The sequence below is a fragment of the Caretta caretta genome, chromosome 11 (genome assembly GCF_965140235.1).
Source record: "Caretta caretta isolate rCarCar2 chromosome 11, rCarCar1.hap1, whole genome shotgun sequence".
NCBI lineage: Eukaryota > Metazoa > Chordata > Testudines > Cheloniidae > Caretta > Caretta caretta.
Window position 1 is genome coordinate 75,927,052 of NC_134216.1, and position 16,501 is coordinate 75,943,552.

Genomic DNA, 16,501 nt, shown 5'->3' on the forward strand with positions numbered 1-16,501 from the left:
TAGGCTGTGACCTTGGAGTAGATCTACAGTTACCTTTCGATTTTAGGAACTAAGAATCACATGCTCTATGGTGGGAGGTAGAATGTTCCAATCAGTGCTACCACAAGGAACATGGAAGTAATAACTGCCAATCCGCTTAAGCAAGGGGTGCCGGATATGAGCATGAGTTGGAATGGTAGTTACACATATCAATATACTAATCTATAGAAGAAGGACACCTCGACATTAGTAGGATGAGGAAATACAAATAAGGCAAAAGCCCTACTGAATATGCATTAGACACAGTGGCATGAGTGTAACATATTATATTATAAAAGTTACATCTCAGCCTGTGGGGGTAGGGGAGAGGGCTATGGCTCTTAGAAGAGGCCATAATGATGGCAACTTGTGATGAGGAGGAAGGTGATGGTGATGAGGAAGAGGATGGCTAACATTTTAGGTAGTCCTGCAACGGATGATGTGAGTATATGGATGTATAGACGTACATTCTGTAGTCTCTCTATCTACCTTACTGGGTTAGAATGTTTGTGACTTTGCTAGATGTATTAATAATTATTATTAATGTATTAATGACTGTATGAATAATTAATGTAAATATAGAATGTCGGGATATGTAAGGGTTACGCAGAAAAGTGGGATACCGCTGGTGAGCAGAGATGGTATTAAGGAGTAAAGGCACGGGCAAGCACCGCTTCTGCGCTGGAGAGATTTAGGGCTACCCCTCTCCCTTCCCTTCTCCTTGTGAAGAGTTTGATAAGGTTGCAGCTGCCTGAGGAATATGGGGATCTAAAGAATACCTTTTGGGTAAAGTAGTGTTATCTCCCCCTCCCTTCCTTTCCCAGCTACACAGGCGAGTTCAGGGTCATGGCCCCTTCCTCCCTTCCCTGCAAACTGCTGATCCAGGGAGTTCATGACTGCAATTATAGCAAAGAAGTGTATCTTCAAAGTAAAAACTATCTATAGAATATGCTAATGCTGTAAACAGTAATCAGGGGTAGGGATAATTATATTCAGTATAGAGTTATCAATATTCGTTTTATGGGCGTTCATATTACTCCATAAGGGTTTTGGGGGTGTTGTGGTAAATGTAGGAATTTGAATACTAACTTAGATAAAAAGAGCGTGCTGTAACTAATCCAGTGCTTATTCGACAATTGGGACGAGGGGAACAAGTATCGTCATAAAGAAGCCCATACTCAAATTTGCCTCTGGTCAACCTGCTCTTTTCTTCTAACATAGAAGAGTTCCTACAGTGTGAGTGTTGCAACTGTGCACATCGGGGTTCCCAACTATTTAGTAATTTTAATAATACTGGGCCTGATCTTGCGACAAGAACCTGTCAACCCTCAAAGTGATAACTGGCAATTCTTAGGCAATCAATATTATTAATACATAATCTATAGATCAGGCTACAATGCAGAAACAGGGGATTTGAAATTTTTTAAATTGTTTGACAGGTTTCACTGTTTTCCACTCTCCAGTGCTTGTGTTCTGCATTTAACTTTATTCCTACTTTTCGTGTTTTCTTGGCAGCCTGTCAATTTTTTAATATTGTAATTTTTTTTGGAAACACATCCATGTTAGCAAGTAAAGGTTTTTATTTAATTTAAAAAGTGTGTTACCATCACTGCATGATGCATACAATCATATCATGTGTAGTTCAAAGAATAAAGATAAAGACATGAGAAACCATAACTGAAAACCTGTATCCAAAGACAATTTCTTTTCGGATCTACCCACAATGAAAAGCCAGAGTTCATCTCACACAAATTACCCTTTCCCCCTGCTGAAGAAGCTCTCACCTCATCCATAATTAAAACATCATGACAATCAGTGCCGTCACAATCGTAGCTTACAGCGATAAGTGCTGCATGTACTGTTGACGTTCCTGTACAAATACATTCATAAATGTAATATTCTCCCTTTCCACTTGGTCCATGAAAGTCCAGATTTGGGCGCACAAAGCATCCTTGATTTCTGCTGCACACATCCTTCCTCTTTCAGTTGTGGCAGGTGCACTTTCGGGCTGAGTGTAGCAGTTCAGTAACCCACTTCTGTCATGGGTCTGCTCCAGTGCGAACGGCTCCCCTCTGGAGTCACAAAGATTGTGAGGAGCAGGGCAAGACACAATAATGGGGACAGCACCGACTGTAGAGCCATCCAAACGGTTCTGGGAAGGGTGCCAGCAGAATTGCCATCTGCCGAATGCCTATTAAACCACCACTCTTCACCTACTGAGAGTGTAATGAAACCGTCTTCTGCCAGGGCCTCTGAGACCAGGGTACGGTTTCATAAGTGAGGCTAAAGGGAGTACGTGGGGTCCCCTAGAATAACGGTTACTCTGTTTATGACAAAGTCATTAGGTGGGAATCGTGCACCAGCCTGTCCATGAAGGTAAACTCCCAATCCCGGCATCATCAACTTTTCCAGCACAGCCCATGAATCAGCCTCTGTGGTCCACAAACACTTGCATAACAATGGAGTAGCTAGTACCCCTTATGGTGGATGCACTCTTGTGCTTTTTGAGGACGGCAAACTAGGGGCATGTCAGTCCCATCAATGGCCCTGGTGCAGTTTGGAAACCCCATTCTCTCCAAACTAGCAATTATTGAAGAGACGTCAGAAGCAGGAAGCCTATCAAATCATCAGTGGGACAATGGTACATCCACACCCTGAATACTGTGTGCAGTTCTGGTTGCCCCATCTAAAAAAAAGATATATTAGAAATGGAAAAGGTAAAGAGAAGGGCAATAAAAATTAAGTGTATGGAACAGTTACCATATGAGAGATTAAAAAGATGATTAAGGGGATGATAGAGGGCTATAAAATCACGAATGGTGTGGACAAAGTGAATAAAGAAGTGCAATTTAGCCCTTGACATAACATAAGAACCAGGGAGGTCACCAAATGACATTAATAGACAGCAGGTCTAACACAAACAAAAGGAAGTACAGTAAAACCCTGTTTATCGGATCCTCCATTATCTGGCTCTCTGTATTAACCAAACAATCAGTGCACACAGCTCAAGAAGCAGGTGATCTCTCCTGTGGCCACTAGATGGGTCTGCAGCCTCACACTTTCCCATTCTCCAGATTATTCAAATGTTTGATTATCCAATATGGCCCCAGTCCCAATTAGATCAGATGAACAGGGTTCTGCTGTACTTACTCACCTAACACACAGCCAACCTGTGGAACTTGTTGCCAGGGGATGTTGTGAAAGCCAAAACTATAATGGGATTCAAAAAAGAATGAGATAAGTTGATAGGTCCATCTGTGACTATTAGCCAAGATAGTCAGGGATGCAAGCCCATGCTTTGGGTGTCCCTAACCCTCTGACAGCCAGATGCTGGGACTGGATGACAGGGGTTGGGTCACTTGATCATTGCCCTTTTCTGTTCATTCCCTCTGGGGCACTTGGCATTGGCCACTGTTGGAAGACAAAAAGAAAAGGAGGACTTGTGCCACCTTAGAGACTAAGACAGGATACTGGGCTAGATGGACCCTTGCTCTGACCCAGTATGGCCAGTCTTATGTTCCAAAGTTATGTTCTTGACATTGTTTATGCTCACTACCTTTGGGTAAATCCCATGCCTGATTGCCTCAGAAACCTCTGTCCCCACAGTTAACTTGCCAAGACCAAACTGGTTAGCAGTGGACCTGCAGCAGTCAGGAGTACACAGCTTCCAGATGGTTACAGCAACCCGCTTCTGGACCAACTTCCCCACCCACTTGTATGTGTCCTGACACTGCAGAGTCAGGGCAAGCTGCTCATAAAGCTCCAGAAACATCACTTTCTGCATATGAAAGTTCTGGAGCCACTGCTGGTCCTCCCAGGTCTGCACGACAACGTGATCCCACCCGTCTGTGCCTGTGGCCCTTCTCCACAGGTGCTGGACTACACAGGGGGCATCAGCGGCTATACCAAGAGTCATGAGCAGCATCAGCCAGTTGACATGTATCCTCCTCCTGCGACAGGAGCCTTCACCAGCTCAGAATCTGCCACCAGCATCTCCCGGATGTTCTGCCCACCGCATAAAACAGGAGTGAAAATACAAGCAGGGCAAATACTTCAAATGGGGCCTCACCCAGGTTGCTGGCTCCAGTGACCGGCAGCTTGCAGACCCAAAACACAGCTTGGCTGGCTGTACTGACGGGGGAGACAACTTCTGATAAAGTGCTGTGGGAGGGACACTCAAGTGTTTCCGTGGGGCACAAGGAACAAAGGGCTGAAGAGGCTACAGCTGGGAGAGCGCTAGGAAGCCTGGGAGAGGCTGATGTGACCAGGTCTGCGCCTTGCACGGTGGGCACGTGAGCGCTGGTGTGAGACTCGGGTCTTGACATTCTCAACCCAGGGTCACCGTTCATTGTGGACTCTCCTGCACAGGCTTAGACACACTGAGCCTGCAACGCGAGTCCCGCACACCCCGGCTCACATTGCAGTGACTGTTACAGTCTGACGGGGAGACGGTTACACAACTTGTCTCCCTCAGGAACCTTCCTCTTCACAGAAAGTTTATTTTAAAGCGGAGCAACATGAATTCCATTTGAAATAGAAATAATTAGAGTCTATCTTGGGTGTCTATTCTCATATACACTACTACTACCCTTTGGAGTGAGGTTTTACTTCACCACTGCTCAATCCAAAGGGGCTGAATTACATCAAATAACTTTTCAGAATTAGCCACCATTTTCTAAAATACTGATAAAACAAAACAAAAAAAAACAATATAATTTGCAGTATTACAATATAATCAGGTTATCACATAATCAGACTCTTATTCTGTAATGATTAAATTCATGTTTAATTCCGTTATCACTGGTAACAACAACATATTCAAAGATTACAAAATTTTATTATATGGGTTCGTTTTCTCTCAATCCCCATTTCCACCAATGAGCCCTGTGTAATGCCCTGTTCTCTACTAACACCGGTGCCTTCCATTTTCTTAGTTCATTTGTCTCCAGGGGTATGTCTATACTGCAACATAAGACTGTGATTGAGCCCAGGCTCAAGCCTGAGCTCTTTTGATTGTACCCTGCAATTGCACTAACCCAAGGCTTGGACCCAGGGTCCCAGGACCCTGCAGCGCTGGAGGGCCCAAGCTCAAGTTAAGCTGAGCCCCAAGGCTGAGCCCCATTGCTTTGTAATGTAGATGCAGCCCCGCTTGACTGGGGTCCCAGGAGTCAGCTGAAAGTATCCCACAATTCCATGGGACAAATTCCTTAGTCCTCTCTACCCCAACAACCTCCAATCCACTCTACTGAAAACAGAAGCGTTCCCCGGTTTGCAAATGGGAGCAGCTCAGGTCAGCATTAACCCATTCTCTTCTGACTACTGATCTGGAAGCACGCTATCAGAGACTCTTCAGGGTGTGCAAAGGAGAGCGAACCCATTAAGACTTTGGCAAAGCAAGATCCTGCCCGGTAACATGCAGGGTGGGCGGTAAATTTTCCCAAAGTGCACCACAGTCCTGGAACCAGAGCAGCCACAATTTTTTGGCAGGGGGAGGGGAGACACAAGGGATGTGGGTACTTTGACTGGAGTCTGTGCATGTCCAAAAGCATGCTGAACCAGTGCTGGCGAGTCCACACCAGAGCCACCAGGATGCCCTTCACTTTGACCCTCTGGACCTTCAGTAGGACCTAGTGAACCAGGGGTATCGGTGGGAAGGCGTACAGCAGTGTTCTCATCCAAAGGAGCAGGCAAGTGTCGGACAGGGAGCCTCTACTACTTTCAGAACCCCAGCATGCACTGGGAATGCCACCTTAGATGGTGCCGCAACGGCCAACATATCCAAGAGGCTGTCCAAGGGCTCAGTGAGTTCCTCCGCCTCTAATCCCACCTTCTTCAAAATATGCTGATGGGCCCTAAAGTCATCTGGAGGGAGCGAGTGAGCAGGCCTGACAACTGCCTCGTCCGGGGACAATGAGGATGATGATAACTCTTGGCGGGGTACAGGTGCCCCTTCCTCCACTGGGGAGGCTTTTCCCTGAGTCGAAGCCTGTACCTTGGTACCCGCATCAGAACCTGAATCCGGTTCCTGTACTGAGGTGGGGGTTGGGGGTGGTTCACTTTCCCAACGCGGCTATGGACGATTGCTAGGAGTATGGACCCAGCATCATAGGGAGCCCCCATGGGTTCCAGTATGGCCAGTGTAATGGCCACTGAACTTGCAGCAAGACATCCACTGCAGGGCTGGTACCGCAGTCTGGTGCGTGGGCCAACCCGGTGCCTCTGGGAATGGGAACCAAGGCCCCCTTCCAACTCCAAGGAGGACTCCTCTCTCGGGGACCATCACTGCTGGCTTAGATGCAGAGCCAAAGATTGCTGGGGGGAAGGTGACCGGTGGCGGGAGTCCGAAGAACAGTGCTGCATCGGATACTGGAGTTGAGTTGGCGGTGAAACACATGGAGACAAAGACCGAGGCATCGGAGATGGGGAATGGGGCATTGGAGAGTGACGGTGCAGTGATGTTGAGTGGTGCTTGGAGGAGGGCTGTCGGTACTGGGGAGATCAGGACCAACACTGGGAGGCCAATGATCCACGTCTTATGGCTGGAGACTGAGAGCATTGAGCTGAGGACAGAGATGGCGGATGCAGTGCTGGAGACTGGGGCCGTGAGGTTGTGGAGTGGTGCCGAGACTCTAGTGAACGGCGACACCCAAGCAACTACTGGGGCGGCACATGGGAGGCTTCCCCTTGTGAGGTGGAGCCTTCACTGATTCTGCCCGCGGAGGGAGATCCCGTGCAGTGGGCAGCACCGGTAGGGTCATCACATCTTTGGCCTTTTGGAAGGCACCATAAGGTACATGGGACCCCTGTCGCACCCTGGAGTTGGAGGTGGTTCCCATACTCGGCTAAGAGCCCTGGGTGGGGAGGTTGCACCTGGTAAGGGCAGGTGGCCTGACACAGGTCCTTTGCCTGTCACCCCTTTCCCTTCATTTTTCGAAACCAGAGATCACCTGTGTTCAGCGTGCTGTTTCTTACATGGAGGGCATGTTTCCTACATGGAGCAGCACTGGAGGGAACCGGGTGCCAGTGGGATGCTCTGTACGAAGGCTGAGGTACTCGGCGCAGAGTCCTACAGGTCTAAGAGCCGCTTCCATCAGGAGGGCTTCGAGACAGATGTTTCTGTCCTTTAGAGTGTGTGCTATAAAGCTCTTACAGATTTTGCACTTCTCTTTAGTGTGCGATTCCCCAAGACGCTTCAGACAGCTTGTGTGTGAGTCGCTGACCAACATGTGCTTGTGGTAAATGGCACACGGCTTGAATACCAGGGCATGCCCTGTCCCTGGGTCAAAGTCCCTAAGGGGACTACTGACTATTCTAACCTGACTACTAATCTAACTAACTTTATTAAGTGAACTATATACAATTATATACAAACTATAAAAAGTCAGCTTTTGACTTTGGTCATTTGTCTCAAAGTCCCCAAAAAATCTGAGGTACATTCTGTCAAACAAAAGTAATATCCAATTGTGAGACCAAACTGCCTTCAGGACAGAGAAAAAAACCCACCACACAGAGGGGTAGAAGACATTTTCAGTTTTATATAAAATGAAATTTCAGAGCAGGTTATATCTGATAACTTAAAATCAAAACAGATTCTCCCATTGCGTTCTCCTCTGGTCCATTCAAACTTTCTTCACTCTGTGCCACCTCATTATTATTGAGTCATGTTATGTACAAAAGATTTAGTATCAGAGGGGTAGCCATGTTAGTCTGTATCCACAAAAACAATGAGGATTCCAGTGGCACCTTAAAGATGAACGGATTTATTTGGGCATAAGCTTTCATGGGTAAAAACCCACTTCTTCAGATGCATGAAAATTACAGATACAAGCATAAATATACTGGCACATGAAGAGAAGGGAGTTATCTTACAAGTGGAGAACCAGTGATAACAAGGCCAATTCAATCAGGGTGGATGCGGCCCACTCCCAATAATTGATGAGGAGGTGTCAATACCAAGGGAGGGAAAATTGCTTTTGTAGTGAGCCAGCCACTCCCAGTCCCTATTCAAGCCCAAATTAATGGTGTTAAGTTTGCAAATGCATTGTAGTTCTGCAGTTTCTCTTTGAAGTCTGTTTTTGAAGTGTTTTTGTTGCGGGATGGCTACTTTTAAATCTGTTATTGAATGTCCAGGGAAATTGAAATGTTCTCCTACTGGCTGTTGTATGTTACCATTCCTGATGTCTGATTTGTTTCCATTTATTCTTTTATGTAGAAACTGTCCGGTTTGGCCAATGCACATGGCAGAGGGGCATTGCTGCCACGATGGCATATATCACATTAGTAGATGTGCAGGATGTAGATGTGAATGATCCCCTGATGGTCTGGCTGATGTGGTTGGGTCCTATGATGGTGTCGCTAGAGTAGATATGGGGACAGAGTAGGCAATGGGGTTTGTTACAGGGTTTGGTTCCTGGGTTAATGTTTCTGTGGTGTGGTGTGTAGTTGCTGGCATAGGTACTGACTCCGTGGATGCTCCAGGGTGGAGCTCCCACGGGGAAAAATTAATGGGTGCTCTGCACTCACCAGTAGCCACACTCACCACCCCGCCCCACCTCATCTCCTCCGCTTCCTCCCCTGAGCACACTGCATCCCCGCTCTGCTGCCTACCTCCCAGTGCTTGCCACCACCAAATAGCTGTAGCAAGCTCCGGGAGGAGTGGGGAAGAGTGGGAACGTGGTGCACTCAGGGGAGGGGGTGAAGAAGAGGAGGGGCTGGGGCGGGGATTTGGGGAAGGAGTCAGAATAGGGGCAGGGAGAGGATGGAGTTGGGGCGGGGACTTTGCGGAAGGGGTTGTAATGGGGGCGGGAGGGGGTGGGGATGGGAGCAGAGTGGGGTGGAGCACCCACCGGCACCAGTAGAAGTCGGCGCTTATGGTTGCTGGTGAGTATTTGCTTCAGTTTTGGGAGCTGTCTGTAAGTGAGAACTGGCCTGCCTCCCAAGGTCTGTGAGAGTGGGGGATTGTTTTCTAGGATAGGTTTTAGATCGTTGATGATGTGCTGGAGAGGTTTTAACTGGGGGCTGTACATGATGGGCAGTGGTGTTCTGTTATTTTCCTTGTTGGGCCTGTCCTGTAGTAGGTGACTTCTGGGTAGCCGTCTCACTCTGTCAATCTGTTTCCTCACTTCCCCGGGTGGGTACTGTAGTTTTAAGAATGCTTGATAAAGACCTTGTAGGTGTTTGTCTCTGTCTGAGGGATTGGAGCAAATACGGTTGTATCTTAGGGCTTGGCTGTAGACAATGGATTGTGTGATGTGTCCTGGATGGAAGCTGAAGGCATGTAGGTAGGAATAGCGGTCAGTAGGTTTCCGGTATAGGGTGGTGTTTATGTGACCATCATTTATTTGCACTGTAGTGCCCAGGAAGTGGATCTCTTGTGTGGACTGTTCCAGGCTGAGGTTTATGGAGGGGTGGAAATTGTTGCAGTCCAGGTGGAATTCTTCAAGGGCCTCCTTCCTGTGGGTCCATAGGATGAAGATGTCATCAGTGTAGCACAAGTAAAGATTTAGCTTCATCACAAGAGGGGAAAGCAGCCAACCTTCCCCTCTGCAACAATCCCCGCTCAGCAGGAAAAAGGCCAGAAGCAGCTTTGCCAAGAGATGGAAGCAGAGATGAAAGCACAGAATGATTACTGTGTCTTTGGGATCCATTCAAATTCTCCCTCCAGGATTGAAACTTTCACATCTAGCCCCAGTGAGTCTGATTTACGATCAAAGTGTGATACCTAAGCACAGGGAGCATGCAGAACACGGCATCATGTGACACTTTGGGAGGTGCAGGGGTAGAACGTGGGGAGGATAAACGCTATTGTGATTTACACAGAGACTAATGCTGCTGGGGTGAGAGGGGATTGTGACAGTGATGGGGAAGGAGGGAATCCCTTTGACTCACCCCGTCTCCTTCGGGTGTCACAGAGGGTGAAATGACACATTTGCTACCCCTACTCTTTTTCTATTTCAATCTATTTTAATTGAGGAAAATGGTAGAAAAAATACTTCTGACCACCACAACCCTGAGCAAGGTGAGAACAACTGGGATTGAGACAATCTCTCCCCAAGGGGAAACATGGTGACTAACAATCACTTTGTAATGGGGAAATGGTATCAACTAGATCCTTGGGGTTTCTCTAGATTAGGAAAAATGATGCGGGTGAGCACAGGTCCAGGGGAAAGCTAACCCCAGCCACTCTACCCAGGTTATGTCTGCACTACAAATGTAGTTGTGTTGTTACAAGATCATTACACTGAGCAACTACCTCCATGTACAATCCCAGTGGAGACATGGCACAGGTAGCTTTTACCTCAGTGTAGCTAGTCATGGTCAACCCCATCTCCCCCACCTGGCATTGATGGATATTTCTGGCAGGCAGGGGACACAGTCCCAGGTGATATCAGACAAAGGAGTTAATAAAGGATGATGGGATTCACCCCAAAGAGGGGGAAGGGGCAAAAGACAGAGGCAGGCAACTCACATGGAGCTGAGAGACCACATTAAAGAAAATGTTGCAAATTACTTGGGAATTATTTTACAAAAAACTTTGGCCAGCTCTAGTCAAGAGATTTATGGCATTACTTGCCTGTATGGATTCTCTTATGTCTGATAAAAGCTGACCTCCGTCTAAAACTTTTCCTGCATTCAGGGCATGTGAAGGGTCTCTTTACTGTGTGGATTCTCTGATGTGTGATGAGGGTTTTCCTCTCACTAAATCTTTTCCCACACTCAGCGCATGAGTAGGGTCGTTCTCCTGTGTGGATTCTCTGATGCGATATCAGGTGTGAGCTCTGACTAAAACTTTTATGGCACTCAAAGCATGTGTAGGGTCTCTCTCCAGTGTGGATTCTCTGATGTGCTATCAGGTTTGATCTGTGTTTGAAGCTTTTCCCGCACTCAGGGCATGTGAAGGATCTCTCTCCTGTATGGACTCTCTGATGCGTGATGAGGGTTGAGCTCACATTGAAGCTTTTCCCACACTCAGAACACACGTAGGGTCGCTCTCCTGTGTGGATTCTTTGATGTGTAATGAGCTGTAATCTTCCATTGAGGCTTTTCCCACAATCAGAGCATGTGTAGGGTCGCTCTCCAGTGTGGATTCTCTTATGTATGATAAAGGCTGAGCTCCAACGAAAGCTTTTCCCACACTCAGAGCACGTGTAGGGTCTCTCTCCAGTGTGGACTCTCCGATGTCTGATAAGATGTGAGCTCACATTGAAGCTTTTCCCACACTCAGAACACGAGTAGGGTCGCTCTCCTGTGTGGATTCTCTCATGTATGATAAGGCTTGAGCGCTGACTGAAGCTTTTCCCGCACTCAGAGCATGTGTAGGGTCTCTCTCCCGTGTTGATTTTTTTATGGCTAATAAGGTCTGAGCAGCTACGGAAGCTTTTCTCGGGCCCACGCTGACTCTCACAGGTTTCTGCCTCTGCACGACTCAAAGAAACTTTCCCTTTGGATCTTCCTGCTAACTTCCCATGTGGCTCTACTTGCTCAGCATCTTCCTTCTTGTGAGTCGTCTTCTTGTTCTCACTCACCATCCCATCACCTGGAAGGACAGAGAGAGAATCCAGACATAGGTCACTCCCTGTGCTGGGGAGAAAGGAAACCTCAGAGAGTGGAATGGAAAGAAGTGAGAACAAACCAAAGTCAGTGTGTGAGAGAGCAAACAAAATAGGATTTGATTTCCACCCTTTATCCCTGCCCTCCCAAATCCCTTCCCCAGAGGACAGAGAGGTGGGCAGTAAATTTTCCCACAGTGCACAACAGTCCTAGAACCAGAGTAGCCATATTTTTTATATTTTGGGGGATAGGGGAGCACTAGAGATTCTGGGTGTGGTTATTTTGACTCGGGTCTCAGCATTGTTGTGTGGACGCCAGAGTCCTAGGTTCCAGCACAGGTTAGAAAAGTCTTAACACAGGCTTAGAATACAATACAGACACTCAAGACCAGGGTTTCTTCACATGGGTCTTCTGACTCAATTCCCACTAAACCTGAGATTATATTGCAGTGTAGACATACTCAATGTCTTCTGCTGTAAGTGTTGGAGGAAGGGGTTCTCACACTTCATCAAAAGATTTGCATCATGAGAAAACCACCTGTATTCTATTTTCTCATTTTCTAATCTGCCAGAGTAGCAGGAGGTGGAAAAGTGATGCAAATGCATAAGACACAAGAGCAAGCTAAAAGACAAAAGCATAGAATCAGGACTCAACATTCCTGTATCCTGCAGTTTGAACCTGGAGCCTGACACATTCATTCCTTCACTGACCATCATCACGTGCGCAGCATGGAAGTGCTCCTTGTCCAAAGAGGCCATCAGATTGGGATCCACGGGGAAGTAATGTCCTCTGAAGGCTTCAACTATTTCTCTCTTTGCTTCATGAAACTTTGGACCCAAATGGCAAAGGACAATTGCTCCCAATTTAACCATGGTATTCTTTGGCACCAGAATGAATTCCCCTGAACTAAGGAGCAGTGTTCTAAAAATAAATAGATTATCTGGGCCATAGGTCATCATAGTTTCCATCTCTGAGGTGAAAATCAACCACTGGATACCTGCTATTTCTACCTGAGTTCTTGTCTAATCCTTGGCCTTGGTCGGGGTAACTTGACACTTCTCTGTAGTAGGATCCTTACCAACTCGCACCAAATGTCAATAGTGATAGTGAGGAATAGCTTCCCCCAAAATGTCCAGTTTGTTTATGAGATCTGGTGGCATAGTTCTAAGATAGGGACTAGATCCAGGCCTTGACCAGAATCCCTGTAACCCACCATAGGTGGGGTATTTTTTAAAAACGGGTATAATTCTGAAGCTGTCTCACATTCAACAATGACTTCATTGTATATATATTTGTAGCAGGTAGAAGGGGCAAGCTCCTCAAAAATGTCACTTCCATTTTCTCCATCTCTACAGAGATAAGTATTGTGTTTCCCAAATAACAGGCAGTGTGTACCTGATTCGGAAGGAAATGTCTTCAGCGGTAACCTCCTGTAGGGCCTGGACAACAATTGCTTTGGGATCCAAATATATTGGCCTTTTGCCAAGTTCCAAGTCACTAACTGGGGAATACACCTCCCAGATCATCTGAAACTATACTGCCATATGGCCAAGTGAGAAACAAGTGTGTTGACCAGACTAAATTAAAACCCCAAATGCTTCATAACACTAGCTGACAGAACTGGACCAGAGGGATTTGCAATCCAACTACTGAGCAAATTGAGTCAGTATACTCTTCAGCTAAACTAAACACAAGTGGAAAAATACTGGTTGTGAAATCACGGTGGTGCTGTTGCAATGACAGCTACCATGTAAGAATGGAATTTTACTGAAACCTGAGTTCTACCATGGAACTATTATTCTGGAATGTAACTTGCTTATCTAAGTTCCCACAATCAGAACTATTATTCAGGGATGTAAATTGTTTTACTACAAACTACTAGTTTGTCTGGATAAGATATACTGGGATATCAGTTCTTATAAGTGAAAGGTTAAAAGTGTGATAACTGATAAAAATATAAATGTATTATTGTAGCAAGTGTAAGTGAAATAGTGGTATTTATAATCAAAATAAGAAAAAGTCAACAGTGCTGTCATAAATATAAAGGGAAGGGTAAACCCCTTTGAAATCCCTCCTGGCCAGGGGAAAGCTCCTCTCACCTGTAAAGGGTTAAGAAGCTAAAGGTAACCTCGCTGGCACCTGACCAAAATGACCAATGAGGAGACAAGATACTTTCAAAAGCTGGGAGGAGGGAGAGAAACAAAGGGTCTGTGTGTCTGTCTATAGTCTGTCTTTGTCGGGGATAGACCAGGAATGGAGTCTTAGAACTTTTAGTAAGTAATCTAGCTAGGTACGTGTTAGATTATGATTTCTTTAAATGGCTGAGAAAAGAACTGTGCTGAATAGAATAACTATTTCTGTCTGTGTATCTTTTTTGTAACTTAAGGTTTTGCCTAGAGGGGTTCTCTATGTTTTGAATCTAATTACCCTGTAAGGTATCTACCATCCTGATTTTACAGGGGGGATTTCTTTATTTCTATTTACTTCTATTTTTATTAAAAGTCTTCTTGTAAGAAAACTGAATGCTTTTTCATTGTTCTCAGATCCAAGGGTTTGGGTCTGTGGTCACCTATGCAAATTGGTGAGGCTTTTTATCCAACATTTCCCAGGAAAAGGGGGGTGCAAGTGTTGGGAGGATTGTTCATTGTTCTTAAGATCCAAGGGTCTGGGTCTGTAGTCTCCTAGGCAAATTGGTGAGGCTTTTTACCAAACCTTGTCCAGGAAGTGGGGTGCAAGGTTTTGCGAAGTATTTTGGGGCAAAAGACGTGTCCAAACAGCTCTTCCCCAGTAACCAGTATTAGTTTGGTGGTGGTAGCGGCCAATCCAAGGACAAAGGGTGGAATATTTTGTACCTTGGGGAAGTTTTGACCTAAGCTGGTAAAGATAAACTTAGGAGGTTTTTCATGCAGGTCCCCACATCTGTACCCTAGAGTTCAGAGTGGGGGAGGAACCTTGACAAGTGCATATATAAAGTATATTATATTTGAAGTCCTGTGTATTCATGTTAACTTCTCTGAAACTGTATGGTAGGTAGATGCTGCGACCTTTGTAAGAACATCTGCTTTGTATCTGAGCTGCAGAATGTAAGCTTAGCAAAAATTAAGATACAAGAAGCTTGTAGAATACACTTAAATACAACAGCTTCTAGGTGTTGTGCTATATCTGGCTACTACAATATATATGAAATTAGGTGAGAGAAAGTCTGTAAATTCTATAGGTTAGCCTATATTAATAGTATATACAGTATGAAAATTATATATAATATCACATATGTTTCCTGAACTGTCCTCATGTTAACATCTTCCAAAATGCTTTTTCACTTACATTAAACAAAGAGCTGAAATATTCTAATTAAGGGCTAGGCACAAACATAGCATAGATAACCTAGGCCTGTAATGTTCAAAACAAAATTCTAGTCTTGTATATACGCCTCACTGTTTTTCTTCAATGAGTGGGGTCTGCATAACTGTCAAAATGAGAAGTATACGCTATGTTGAAACCTACAACATATCCACCACACAGAAGGCGTAGCAATTACTGTCTATGAAAAACATATCACAGAAAATAGAGAAGAAAAATATATTAGATAAAATAATATGGGGAAAATTGGAAACTCCCTCTCCCCATTAGGTATAAATATAGGAGGGATAAGCACAAAATCTCTGAGGCGGTGGACTGCTGCAACTCCTGTCTTCCACACTGATTTGTAACATATCTACTCTTCCTTTCTCTATTATGCTGTATTAATCTTTGTAATAATCATTTACTTATCACCTGATTAAGCCGAGTTATTGGACAACTCTTGCTTTTAATTTATATTGCATGCAAAACAAGTGTGATCATGTCCAATTACTTCAGTTAGTTAGAATCATAGAATCATAGAATATCAGGGTTGGAAGGGACCTCAGGAGATCATCTAGTCCAACCCCCTGCTCAAAGCAGGACCGATCCCTGACTAAATCATCCCAGCCAGGGCTTTGTCAAGCCTGACCTTAAAAACTTCTAGGGAAGGAGATTCCACCACCTCCCTAGGTAACGCATTCCAGTGTTTCACCACCCTCCTAGTGAAAAAGTTTTTCCTAATATCCAACCTAAATCTCCCCCACTGCAACTCCTTGTTCTGTCATCTGCTACCACTGAGAACAGTCTAAAGCCATCCTCTTTGGAACCCCCTTTCAGGTAGTTGAAAGCAGCTATCAAATCCCCCCTCATTCTTCTCTTCTGAAGACTAAACATCCCCAGTTCCCTCAGCCTCTCCTCATAAGTCATGTGTTCCAGTCCCCTAACCATGTTTGTTGCCCTCCGCTGGACTCTTTCCAATTTTTCCACATCCTTCTTGTAGTGTGGGGCCCAAAACTGGACACAGTACTCCAGATGAGACCTCACAAATGTTGAATAGAGGGGAATGATCACGTCCCTCGATCTGCTGGCAATGCCCCTACTTATATATCCCAAAATGCCATTGGCCTTCTTGGCAACAAGGGCACACTGTTGACTCATATCCAACTTCTCGTCCACTGTAACCCCTAGGTCCTTTTCTGCAGTTCCACAATTTTGGTATGCCGTTGTTCACTGTTACAGAGCAAAAATTTTAAATGGTTCTGTTTCCTTGGGAGCATGTCCAATAGCTTGGAGTATTCTTTCCAGATGGCTGAACTGCACTCAAACTTCCTCAAAGGAGGGGTGGGGAAAAGTCACATATAAAATAAGATATTACCGTTTTAGCAAACGGTCATTTGTCTCAAAGTCCCCAATAAATCTGAGGTACATTCTGTCAAACAAAAGTAATATCCAATTATGAGACCAAACTACCTTCAGGACAGAGAGAAAAACCCAAAACACAGAGGGGTTGAAGACACTTCCAGTTTCACATACAATGAAATTCCAGAGCAGCATATATCTGATAACTCAAAATCAGAACAGATTCTCCCGG

General features: G+C 45.4%; 1 protein-coding gene across 4 annotated transcripts in view; it reads right to left on the minus strand.

Moving 5' to 3' along the window:
• Positions 1–1,576: 1,576 nt before the first annotated feature.
• Positions 1,577–16,501, minus strand: part of LOC125629642 (uncharacterized) — a 42,749-nt gene continuing 27,824 nt past the window's right edge. For all 4 annotated transcript variants that reach the window (XM_075118186.1, XM_075118185.1, XM_075118187.1 and 1 more), the window contains 2 exons: positions 10,592–11,554; positions 1,577–2,704 (listed from right to left, as the gene is read on the minus strand). In XM_075118186.1, the coding sequence (XP_074974287.1) occupies positions 2,646–2,704; positions 10,592–11,554 (1,022 nt within the window). In that variant the 3' untranslated portion in view covers positions 1,577–2,645. The remainder of the gene's footprint in view (positions 2,705–10,591; positions 11,555–16,501) is intronic.